Source organism: Hippocampus guttulatus, chromosome 20 (assembly GCF_054856545.1).
Source record: "Hippocampus guttulatus isolate MCC_2025c chromosome 20, RoL_Hgut_1.0, whole genome shotgun sequence".
NCBI classification, from domain to species: Eukaryota; Metazoa; Chordata; class Actinopteri; order Syngnathiformes; family Syngnathidae; genus Hippocampus; species Hippocampus guttulatus.
The window spans coordinates 6,831,856-6,844,077 of NC_141280.1; the positions used below are offsets into that span (position 1 = coordinate 6,831,856).

Below are 12,222 nucleotides of genomic sequence, written 5' to 3' on the forward strand. Positions count from 1 at the left end.
TAGTAAGGCGTTTTTGGAGCCGAATAAAATGACCATGTATAGTCAGGCATTTTGAGCCGAAAAAAACGACCATGTATAGTTGTCATTATTTGGTTTGGGACCAACAGGTGGCACTGTAGGGCTCCCCCTGCAGCCCTGCCAAAGGGTTGCCGTCGCTTCTTGTTCCTGTTCTCCGGGGAGGCAAGGGTTGCCGTCGCTTTTACTTCCCGTTCCCCGGCGAGGCAAGCCTTTGGACGACTTTGGGATGTCTGGGATCCGTCCCTTGAGGGAGGGGTACTGTCATGATTTGGTTTGCCATGGTATACTATGTCGTTTTTTTCGGCCTAAAAACGCCTTACTATTATGTCTTTTTTTCGGCTTAAAAACGCCTTACTATACTATGTCGTTTTTTTGGGCCTAAAAACGCCTTACTATACTATGTCGTTTTTTTCGGCTTAAAAACGCCTTACTATACCATGTCGTTTTTTTTTTTCGTGCTAAAAACGCCTTACTATACTATGTCGTTTTTTTTGGGCCTAAAAACGCCTTACTATATATACTATGCTGTTTTTTTCGGCCTAAAAACGCCTTACTATACTATGTCGTTTTTTTTCGGCTTAAAAACGCCTTACTATACCATGTCGTTTTTTTTTTCGTGCTAAAAACGCCTTACTATACTATGTCGTTTTTTTTGGGCCTAAAAACGCCTTACTATATATACTATGCTGTTTTTTTTTCGGCCTAAAAACGCCTTACTATACTATGTCGTTTTTTTTGGGCCTAAAAACGCCTTACTATATATACTATGCTGTTTTTTTCGGCTTAAAAACGCCTTACTATACCATGTCGGTTTTTTTTTCGTGCTAAAAACGCCTTACTATACTATGTCGTTTTTTTTCGGCCTAAAAACGCCTTACTATATATACTATGCCGTTTTTTTTTCGGCCTAAAAACGCCTTACTATATATACTATGCCGTTTTTTTCGGCCTAAAAACGCCTTACTATGTCGTTTTTTTCGGCCTAAAAACGCCTTACTATATACTATGTCGTTTTTTTCGGCCTAAAAACGCCTTACTATATACTATGTCGTTTTTTTCGGCCTAAAAACGCCTTACTATACTATGTCGTTTTTTTCGGCCTAAAAACGTCTTACTATACTATGTCGTTTTTTTCGTGCTAAAAACGCCTTACTATACTATGTCGTTTTTTTCAGGCTAAAAACGCCTTACTATCCTGTCGTTTTTTTTCGGCCTAAAATCGCCTTACTATACTATGTCGTTTTTTTCGGCTTAAAAACGCCTTACTATACTGTCGTTTTTTTCGGCTTAAAAACGCCTTACTATACTATGTCGTTTTTTTTCGGCCTAAAAACGCCTTACTATACTATGTCGTTTTTTCGGGCTAAAAACGCCCGACTGTACATGGTCGGTTTTTTTCGGCTAAGAACCCCTTACAATACCTGGTCGTTTTTTGGGGTTAAAAACGCTTTACTATCCATGGTCGTGTTTCTCGGCTCAAAACGCCTAACTATACATGGTGTTTTTTTTCGTCTAAAAACGCCTTACTATACATGGTCGTTTTTTTCGGCCAAAAACACCTCACTATACATGGTCGTTTTTTTGGGCTCAAAACGCCTTACTATACATGGTAGTTTTTTTTCGGCCAAAAACGCCTTCTTCTTGCAGCAGATTTACCGTGAGCAAATAAAAGGGAATGAAAACTGAGTGTAGCCTGGGTTCGACTTGGCACTCGACTGGTTCGTGCGTCAGCTTCACAATGCAGAAGTGCACGGTTCAATTCCGGCTGCGGCCTTCCTGTGGGGAGTTTGCACGTTCTTCCCTTGCCTGCGTGGCGTTCCTCTAATATTCCAAAAACATGCGTGGCAGGCTAATTGAGCACTCTTCAATTGTCCCTTGGTGTGTGTGTTTGTGAAAATCATGAAATCCTGTTTTACTAAATTCGAGCCGACGCACATACACAGGTATTCAGAGTTACTTTTTAAGAGTAGATAGACTTTCATGAGTTCATGCATAAAATATTTTGCACTGTTATCACTGCACAACAACATTTGTCTCAATTGGGGATGCATTTCAACATGCACATAATTATGATATACACGATAGATAATTTAATGTACGAGGGTCATTCAATAAATATCGATTTTTTCTGTATCAGGACGTTTTTTTTTTTTTTTTTGGTCTGCCACACACTTGAGTGTTTTTGAGAGATGAGCTAAAACATCAATCCAAAGATTTTTATTTTTTTTTACGCTGAGGGAACATGGAAGCCTGTGCTCAGATGGGGAAATGTGTGTCACAGTGCTGGGAGGCTAAGTCGAAGGAAAAAAAAAAAAGTAAGCTTGTGTTTTAGATGTCTTGATACCGAAAACTTCACCTCACTGATTGAATGACCATCGTATCTTATGAAATGTTTTCCGCGTTTTCTCACTTGCCTCGGTCTTGTTCAAACATATCCAGTGTCACATACATAGCTAGCGATGCTGTCAATTGCTGATGTTTGACTGGAAGCAGACATTGGCGTTCTTTCTCAGTATTTTGGGTGGGGCTTTCCACAGAACTCTGGCTTCGGTACGGGCTTAATTGACCGCTGCCCTCAAGGAGCAGCGTTGGACATTCTCCGGAAAATGACCGAGTCGGCGTCTCTTCAGGTTCATTCGCTTTCTCATTGTGCGCGGCCAGCTTTGACGTCAAAGCTGGGAAGCTGTAGTCTTCCCGGTTGATGTCCGGCGTGGAGGTCAGCTGGGATTCGTCCGTGTAGACGCGTGCACAGAAGCTTTCTGGCGGATAGTTGAATAGTCGGAAAGGGAAAGTCCCCTGGGGAGAGGCAGAGTGTTTGTCATTATTTGATGGCCCCCCCCAAAAAAATAAAATACCGTATTTTCTGCACTAAAAGGCGCACTGGATTACGAGGCGCGGATTCAATGAATGGCATAATTTGTAATTTTTTTCATGTATTGGACGCACTGGATTATAAAACGCAATCTACAATCCATCCAGTAGATGGAGCTACACTCCCGTTCAACTCGAGAGCCGTTCATGACCGCCTCCAAAAAACGTAAAATAACAATTCCTTCAAAGAAACGAGAAAGCACGGAGAAGGACAAAGACGTACCTTTATTTGTTGAGACTGTCAAAACCATTAATAAAGTGTGCGTTTAAAAAAACAACACCACAACTCTTTTTTTGGAGCTGCAACAAAAACTTATTTATCAAGCAGCGACACAGTTCACTGAACCAACAGCAAGTTATAACATTGTAAGCATGTCTCCAGCAAGGAGACATGCTTACAAGGCCATGATTCTTAACTCCATCCTGAAAAAGGCCCAGCACAGGATGCTTAAAAAGTACAATAAGTGTGTACCCCGCTTAAGATGAAGATTGATATTTAAGTTGTGGACACCTTTGCCAATTTCATATGCTTTTAATACTTTCTCTTCAATTGAATTCACCTTTTGATGGCCTCCTGATGGCCACAGCGCAACAGAACTGAGGCCCGGGTTCGGAAGAGGCTTCTGCAAGAATTTCCTATACCTAGAAGACATGGAAACGCCTTGTTAATGATCAGTTGTTGAAATCAGACGTTTTTTTCCAACGTGTAAGACAATCAATGATCGACTCGGAAAGTTGCCCAAGCTTCCTAAAAACGAAGTAAAGCGAACGTCTGCTACACGTTACAGAAAAATGACCATTTGTCGTTCGTGTAATGATCGAGGAGCCTGAAAATCAAAACGGAAACTAATTTCATGATCCAACAAGCCTTCAGAATTTCTTTTGTCAGAAATAGAAAACACTTACTGTATCGCGCAGCACAACCCGGTCGACAGCACGAGGACTATAACGATGCTTCCGACGACGCAAAGGTTTGTGATGAACCTCGGATCTGTCAAAGGAAGACCGCATTTGTCATCATGGCATTCGATTGTGCGAGGGCCCACCCACAGGCAGCAGATTGCAAAATCCCATATAAAGTTCAGCAGTTCTAATTCATTTTCTGAAGTTTTGGGGGCCTAACACTTCATCTTACGCCCATGAACCTTGATAGCGGCAGGTGCGTGTGCCTATCCCCAGATTCACATTAGTTTCCATCCGATTGGTTTTATGAGGGTGTGCATTGTTGCGCAAGCACATTATCTCAGTGATTTATTTTTACCACCCCCTCGAAAAGATTTAAAAATTCAATTAGATTGTACAGGTTGTAGGTCACATTAACGGTGGAATAGTTTTGAAAGGATTCATCTTGGTCTCATTTTTTTCCATCTCCAGTCTTTCACTCACACCCCCCCCCCCCCCCCCATCAGTCACACTGGTGCTGGTGAGTCATTTACAAGTAACGGGAGTTGAACGGGATTCCAAATATGCAAAGGGACAAGAGGTCAAGTAAGTTCCCAGCATCAGAAACGATTCCAAAAGTGACTTACCGAATCGTTTTGTGTTAAAGTGCCTGACGTTACTTTCACTCGCTCCCGTCAGCGCCACGGCCTTGACATACATGCTGTATTGGGTGTAAGGAAGCAGATCCTTCAAAAGAATCTCCCGTGTCGTAGCATTAACCGTGACATCTGGAAGGGACAAAAAGAAACTTGGATATGTTCCAAAGAAAGTAAAAACCAAGTGGCTAAAAGATCAAAAGTTAACTTACTGAGCTTTGTTCCCTGCCCCGTTCCATAGAAAACAATGTAGTGGACAATAACGCCGCTACAGACATCCGGATGCTCCATATCCCAACTCACAAGGGCGCTTTTGTCTTTAACCTCAACCTTGACGGTGGAGAAATTTGCTGCCGCTGTCGGGGAAACATAAAAAAAAAATAAAAATCTCAAACCCAGAGTACTTAGAGACGCACCGAGCGATTTATTCCAACCCGTGACTGTTGCGCAGATCCGTGAGACCCGCGCGCCGAGGCCCGCCTTGTCGCCAACCAGCGGCGTGATCGTGACGTTGTACGGCTTTTTATCCAGAAGACCTGGAAGGGAGAGAAACTTTTCATTTTTAAAAAGTAGCGTGCAACTAACAATGATGTCACTGGCAGATAATAGCCTCTTCCTGTTAATGCACTGTCGATAAGATCGTGAAACGTTAGACTAATGGTTAGGAAACAACGCATCATTCCAGGCCCCACCCCAACAAACCCCCCCAACCCGCATGCATTTTCTCTCCTACCCGACAACGTCGTGCTGGTGGAATTGCTTTCCTTCCAGCGGTAGCGAAGCTCATCGTGGGTCCAGTCGATCACGTAACCGCTGACAAGCTGAGAAGGCGCGTCCCAGCTGACCAAAATAACACCGTCGCCGGTCGAAGAAGTCCGCACGTTTGCAACTTGAGGGAGGCCGGCTGGAACAATACAAACAAGAAAATCAAAAACATTTGATCAATCATAAAAAAGTGGGACAACTGTCCTGATTGACATGTGAGCTGACCAAGGAATAGTGAGTGACAGGGGTAAAGATCCTACGTCGAATGTACCCCGCTTGAAAGCGTCGGTGGTGGTAAAACGTAAATTAACGATTCCTTCAATGAAACTCCGAAAATTGAAAATAATGCCTCAAAACAGAAAATCAAGCGGAGAAATCTCAAATGTTATAGCCCCCCTACAGAATTTCTTTTGGCATTTCCTTGAGTGTGGCTCCAACGGAACGATCAGATGTCAGGAAATAAAATGTAGGAGACTGGACTGTCTCACAAGTGTTTATTTTTTTTCCTTTGTTGTGGACTGTATTCACAAATGAGTAAATCACAAAATAAATTCTGTAGGGGGGGGGGGGACTATAGAATTTATTTTGAGATTTCCCCGCTTGACTTTCTGTTTTGATGCATTGTTTTCAATATTCGCCGTTTCATTGAAGGAATCGTTAATTTACATTTTTCGGAGGCGGTCATGAACGCCTCTCGAGTCGAACGTTAGAAGAGAAGGCACGGAGACGGACAAAGACGTACCTGCATTTGTTGAGACTGAAAACCATTAATAAAGTGTGCGTTTTAAAAAACAAAACAGCACTCCTTTTTTCGGAGCTGCAACAAAAACGTATTTAATAAAGCAGCGACACAGTTCACTGAACCAACAGCAAGTTAAAACATTGTAAGCATGTCTCCAGCAAGGAGCCATTTTGGGGGTCGACACATTACCGTAATGACCATACACAAGGCGCACCGGAATTCAAGGCGCGCTGTGAGCTTTGGAAAAAAACGAAGCCTTTTCGGTGCGCCTTGTAGTGCGGAAAATACGGTAATACAGAGCGGTGTTCATAACGTGGCTAAATAAAATGGAAGTCTCTGAAAACTTACTTTCTCCAACAGCCGGAACGTAAACCGAGTCCTCTGCCAGGAAGGTGTCGTTATCAAAGACGCTGAGCCGGACTCTGTATGCGTCTTCGTTCACAAGTATCGTACAAGTTGAATTCCAACATAAAGTGGGACTGTCGTCGACCTGAGTCCCGTTGTCCTTGTCGAGAGACTGTTGGATCAAATATGTAAATGTGCCTTGGCACGCTGACGGAATCTCCTGCGAAGAAGTAATAGTCGCATATTATGAGAGGTTTTGTTGGGGGGACAATGCGTTGATATTCGGAGATGACAACGTGGGGCATTGAATTGACCAGCTTGCGTACCTTCCACATGGCATGAACCTTCCTCGTGCCATTTTTTCCCGGGTCAGTTACCTTCCTCCACAGACGCAGCTTGACGTCACTCCCTGCCGAGGTATCACATCATTTTCACTTTGAACGAAGAACTCTCTCGGCGGGAACTTACTGTTGAGTTGGCTCAGAACGGTTTCCTCTCGGCTCCACTTGCTCCAGGGAGCTTTGTCCCAAGCGCAGCGGACTGAAACTTTGTAGTAAGTGCAGGACTCGATGTTTTTGATGGTTAGAGTTCCTTTTTCTCCTGCTTCCAAAGTCTTATTGAGCAGCTTCCCGGGAAAAGACATTTTTGAGCAAAAAATACAGTCTCTTTTTTTTTTAATGAAGCATAATTTCATTCCCCTCTCTCCGTAACAAAATCTGATTATCGTATTTTCCGCACTAAAAGGCGCTGGATTATTCATTGAAGGCGCACCTTCAATGAATGGCCTATTTTAAAAGTGTTTCCATAGATAGGGCGCACCGCTTTTTTAGGCGCATAGAATCGAAGCTACAATAGTAATTGCAGTTGCGTTGATGCTTCCACTAGGTGGAGCTACGCTAAATATAATAGAATTTATATTGAGCTTTCGCAACCACTTTAAAAAACATTTAAAGTACTACGTCCAATAAATCAGGATATTGATCTATATATAAAGCGCAACGGATTATAAGGCGCACTGTCGGCTTTTGAGAAAATGGAATGCTTTTAGGTGCTCCTTATAGTGCGGAAAATACGGTCATTTGCATACATTGACTTTTTCTCAGATGACCGCACCGAGGACGTGGGAATTTACTTGTCGACCTCAGTTTCACATCGCGGCACGATTGAAAATGAAATCTGTGCCTCGAATGTGAAATCAACACTTTTGTAGAAATGGATTTCTCGTGCAAATCAAAGAGGAAAGCGCAACGAATGCACGTGTCGACATCCCTTTACGTTACCTCTGGTTTCCTTTTCTCGCCAACCTGAAACACAAAAGGGCTGAAGTCAGATGACAACGAGAGCAATCAGGATGTAGATTGCGTCTCCGTTACCTCGTTATATCGAACTTGACAGTCGTGTTTCTTTGAGGGCACGGACGTGGTCCACTTAGCCAGCAGATGACCAGAGATGGCCCGGAGGTTCAACTTTGGAGATTGAATTTGCACTAAAGAAGCAGAATCATACGGCAGCATTAAATCAAGCCCTACTATATTTTATTTATTTATTTAAAGCATTTTATCGTGACGTCGGTGTGACTTACATATGTGACGGGGGTTAAATTCGTAAGGGTCAGAGTAAACCTCCCAATATTTGGTCTTCGCTCTCACCGTAACACTGTGGTTACCACCCGCCAGTGTCACGTTCCCCGACTGGTGCACATCGTGGGACGTGCATGTTGTGGATTGTTGCGAGCTGCAGATTTCCTTCGGGCCAGTGTTTAAGCGAGAGCTGCGAAAAGCAACGTGCATTTTATGATCACGCGTGGCTGCTTTCGCAACCTGGAGGAAATATTCAACTCACATCAGTACGGTGTAATTTATTTCCTTCGGGTACTGGGCACCGTGCTCCCAATCGCACGTGAAAAGCTCGGGTACACCCACAGAATATGCATTTTTATAGTGCCAGATGCAGCCAATTTTGGTGGGTTTTGCTATATTGGAGAAGAAGAACAACAGCAACAACAAAAAAAGCACATCGATTATTGCATCTTTGTTTGCCCACGCCAGGAGGGGGGCAGAATCCCAAAAAGGAGGTTAAAAAAAAAAGTATCTCAATACAAAGTGTGCGAGGTGATTCAATGATGGCTTATTTAAAGTATAACGATTAAATTTGAGTTTTCACATACAATCTGCTTTCTGGAATGCCCCCCCCCCTTTCCGGTATAAAGAAACCAAAAATAAATGGCAGGGTCTTACAGTACGTTCTGACCGTGGTCCCTCCGAGCACTTCCCCGGTGCCGTCGCGGTGGCACTGCACGGTGGCTTTGGGCTGGGTGAAGTTCCTCAGGGACACGATGCTGTGCGAGGAATTAACGGCGTGGGACCAGCTTTTGTCCACAACTTTGTTGTCCAGCGTCCAGTGCACGTTACCGCGGGCACAGAAGCTCTCGCACACGATCTGAGTATCGGATCCCACTTGGATGTACAGATCTTTGGGGGTGACATCGCACAATTTCTTGCTCTGCCCTGTGGGTGTTAGCAAACGGGGTAGAATCCGCCCGCAACATCGTTTTTTTTTCTCTCAATTTAACACATTTGAAAAACGTATGCCATAACTCGATTGACGATTGTGCTGGCGCTAGCAATCAGGTGCCTGATTGTTATGCCGTTAATGAATTAAGGCTACCCACTATATCACAGTGCAGTCCCCACCAAATAGAATTCAAAACAGCAAAACAAAATAAAGCATATGTGTTTAAGGAACTCTAATTTTCAACAGTCGCCGCCTGACAGATTTTCCTCAGCACTTCTGCATTGTCGCTTTAAGCTTTGAAAATGAAAGATATTCTTACCTTCTGAAACGGAGCTCGCACTAGTGACAATCAGAAGCATGAAAGAGAGAAAGAAATGCATTCTCGAGGAGGTGTTCAAATCTAAATCTATCAAAGTCCAGAAGGATGAGTTTTGGCATTTTTGCGACCCATATTCCCACATGTCCTCATTTCAGCCGTCAGCTGCGGAGAGAGAGAGAGAGGAAATGAAGCAAACAGTTAGAAAAACAGGAGGTATTACCCAACTGGAAACATGGCAAGGCCACAGGAAATGTTTCTCACCCGCTCTCTCGCTCTCTCAATTAATTCCCAGAGCAGCATTAGAGAAAGCTTGCTTCTTTGCATTAGTGATATCCATGTGAGTCATATACAGAATAAAAGCCGCAAAGTACGAAGGGAAGTAAGGAGCACTGCTTAATGCAAAACAAAACTGCGCTCTCGTAATAGGATCTCATATTATCTGATAACATATCACGGAACAATAGATTGGATACAGTCAATGCAAAGCAAGTTTTAAAATTAACCCATGATCAGCCCATATATGTTTCCTATTTGGCGCTTAGAGGTGCAATGGCAGGTGATATTTGACACTAAGGCATGCTCTCTGGGCCCTGACTTGTTCTGAAAACAATATATTGTCTTTCAAGTATTGCGGGAGTGTCGTTAGTCAGTAAACTTATGTTTGTGCATGACAAAACACAATTAGTGTACAACAATCACAATGTTAGTGTAAAGAGGAAACTAAAAATCGTCTTCTGACGCGACGTTGTCGCCATCTTTTGGTCAGGATGAGAAATGCTGTATATGAAAACTTCCGGGAATCAAAACAAAAACACGAGCTGGTTTTTTTTCCATTTGTATCTCGTGCTACGTTCTATCGTTGTTTTAGAAATAAAAATCTAACTGTTAGTAGTCGTCCTACAAATCAAACAAGAAAATCAAGTTGGATTTCAATGTTGGTCTTTCTATATTAAAACGAATAAAAACGAGTCCGTTTTCTATTTACAAATAGACATTACTACATGCCGTAAACAACTGTTAAAATACGCCACGAGTGATTTCTTTAGCGCAGCGATTTTATATCCTCGATTTACTTCCGCGTTTACATCCGGGTTATTCCTGGGCTCACTTTGTCACTTCCTTCCGAACACGACGCGACTGGTTTTATACCATTTTCGGTGCTTCTATGGCCACTGCGGTCCTCATCGCCGCCGTCGTCGGTGGCGGGGTCCTGCTCGTCATGCGCCGCTTGTTCCCGCGACAGAACGCATTCAAGCTGCTCCAGTACCCGGTGGGCATGATGCGAGGTAAGACCGTCATCGTGACCGGAGCGAACAGCGGCATCGGGAAGGCCCTAGCCGGTGAGCTACTGAAACTCCAGGCCCGGGTCATCATGGCTTGTCGGGACCGGCAGAGCGCCGCCGAGGCGGCCCGGGACATCCGGGGACATTCGGACACAGAGCTCGGGGAGTTGGTCATCAAACAGCTGGACCTTGCGTCGCTTCAATCGGTTCGTAAATTTTGTCAAGAGATTCAAGAGGTGAGCTGTCACGAATCCGCATCTTCACTCACAGAAATTACGTTTTTAAGAATGCTGACACCAGAGGTGCAGTTCTTGTGAGCTGTCCATGGTCCCGATAGGTAACAGACTGGCTAAGTTTTTATTTACATCCCATAGGCCCTCCGATTAGAGACCCAGGTTTCATTTTATTTAATATTTTTTTAAATTTCGCTCTTTTCAGCGCCTTCTGGTAAATCGGAAAATTTAATTCGTGGTCTGTTGCCTTAATTATGGCCATAAGGGTAACCTATGATAATGGTGGGTCGAAGGTTGGTTTGATACAATTTGTTACGATTCAATCTATTTTTTATTTCTTATTGCTTTTAAAACAATTCTCGCATACTAAAGCATATCTGCCTATGAGCCATCAGGAGGAACCCAAGATCGACGTCCTCGTCAACAACGCGGGCGTGTACCAGTGTCCCTACTCCAAGACGGAGGACGGCTTTGAGATGCAGCTCGGCGTCAACCATCTGGGCCACTTCCTGCTCACCCACCTGCTGCTCGACCTCCTCAAGAGCTCCGCCCCTAGCCGCGTGGTGGTGGTGTCCTCCAAACTGTACAAGTACGGCCGCGTCAACTTTGACGACCTGAACAGCGAGACAAAATACAACAAGGCATTCTGCTACAGTCAGAGTAAATTAGCCAACCTGCTGTTCACACTTGAACTGGCGCAGCGGCTGGAGGGCTCGGGGGTGACGGTCAACGCGCTCACACCTGGCATCGTGAGGACCAGGCTGGGCAGGCACGTTCGCATCCCCCTCCTGGCGAAGCCGCTCTTCTACCTGGCATCGCTGCTCTTCTTCAAGAGTCCGCTGGCGGGGGCGCAGACGCCTCTCTATCTGGCCTGCTTGCCAGAGGTGGAGGGGGTGTCGGGGAAGTGCTTTGCAAACTGCGAGGAAGAGGAGCTGCTTGCGAAGGCCACGGACGAACAAGCAGCTAAGAAACTGTGGGATGTAAGCAAGAGGATGGTTGGACTCGAGGACTGATTGGATTTTACGAAGCCAGTGGAGACAATAAGAGTGAGATTGCCAATACTCAGCCGATGAAATATTCAAGTTATGCCGAGTTATATTCAAGTCTTGAAAATGACATCTTATTGGCGTCTCTGCAATGCATCCTTAACCACCGTCACATTTTCAAATTACAGCAGTCACTCGAGAAGTCATCATCCAACGAAAATATTGTAAAAGCACTCACCCTTTTGACGACGCCTCGCAGTCACGTAACGTCGAGGAATTACAAACATACTCACCTCGCCGAGTCGCCACATTTCCCTCCATCATTATTTCCCCAGAAAAACGTGAAGAATGTAACATTTTGTTTAACCTGACAAATGTGCACTTTTTCCCCCACCGTAGGGTGCCAATAAAGGGGCAAAGAAATAAAAGTGCTTTGTGTACCATGTGCTGTATAGGCAGAAGCAGAACAATAGGATGGAAAGGGGGGGGGGGGAATAAATGGGAGGTTGCTGCAACACAAAAAGTAGTAATGTTCTTACATTCACCACGTGGACAAAAAGTATTGTGACATCAGGCCATTATAGAGTACAAGAAGCAAAAATAGAATA

The 12,222-nt window shown here is 44.2% G+C and overlaps 2 protein-coding genes across 2 annotated transcripts; one reads left to right on the plus strand and one right to left on the minus strand.

Moving 5' to 3' along the window:
* Positions 1 to 1,964: 1,964 nt before the first annotated feature.
* Positions 1,965 to 9,286, minus strand: LOC147187787 (interleukin-6 receptor subunit beta-like). The gene is made up of 16 exons (XM_086099880.1): positions 9,113 to 9,286; positions 8,517 to 8,786; positions 8,122 to 8,251; positions 7,862 to 8,049; positions 7,653 to 7,765; positions 7,560 to 7,583; positions 6,748 to 6,904; positions 6,606 to 6,688; positions 6,283 to 6,499; positions 5,161 to 5,331; positions 4,862 to 4,963; positions 4,640 to 4,783; positions 4,419 to 4,559; positions 3,796 to 3,880; positions 3,450 to 3,531; positions 1,965 to 2,814 (listed from the first exon to the last, which is right to left on the minus strand). Exons 1-16 carry the CDS (start codon positions 9,252 to 9,254, stop codon positions 2,425 to 2,427), a joined length of 2,439 nt encoding a protein of 812 aa, XP_085956006.1. The 5' UTR covers positions 9,255 to 9,286; the 3' UTR covers positions 1,965 to 2,424.
* A 940-nt stretch (positions 9,287 to 10,226) lies between these two features.
* LOC147187788 (retinol dehydrogenase 14-like) lies at positions 10,227 to 12,042 on the plus strand. Its single transcript, XM_086099889.1, has 2 exons — positions 10,227 to 10,631; positions 11,024 to 12,042. The coding sequence occupies exons 1-2, from the start codon at positions 10,278 to 10,280 to the stop codon at positions 11,639 to 11,641; spliced, it is 972 nt and encodes a 323-aa protein (XP_085956015.1). The 5' UTR covers positions 10,227 to 10,277; the 3' UTR covers positions 11,642 to 12,042.
* The last annotated feature ends 180 nt before the right edge of the window (positions 12,043 to 12,222 follow it).

What these genes read in the sequence shown, in the direction of transcription:
- LOC147187787 (XM_086099880.1), bottom strand. Translation starts at nt 9,254, where the DNA reads ATGTGGGAATATGGGTCGCAAAAATGCCAAAACTCATCCTTCTGGACT. An exon ending in ATAAATTACACCGTACTGAT is followed by an intron (nt 8,050 to 8,121) that starts GTGAGTTGAATA and finishes TGCTTTTCGCAG; the next exon opens with CTCTCGCTTAAACACTGGCC. An exon ending in CTTTAACACAAAACGATTCG is followed by an intron (nt 3,881 to 4,418) that starts GTAAGTCACTTT and finishes TTCCTTTGACAG; the next exon opens with ATCCGAGGTTCATCACAAAC.
- LOC147187788 (XM_086099889.1), top strand. Translation starts at nt 10,278, where the DNA reads ATGGCCACTGCGGTCCTCATCGCCGCCGTCGTCGGTGGCGGGGTCCTG. An exon ending in TTTGTCAAGAGATTCAAGAG is followed by an intron (nt 10,632 to 11,023) that starts GTGAGCTGTCAC and finishes ATGAGCCATCAG; the next exon opens with GAGGAACCCAAGATCGACGT.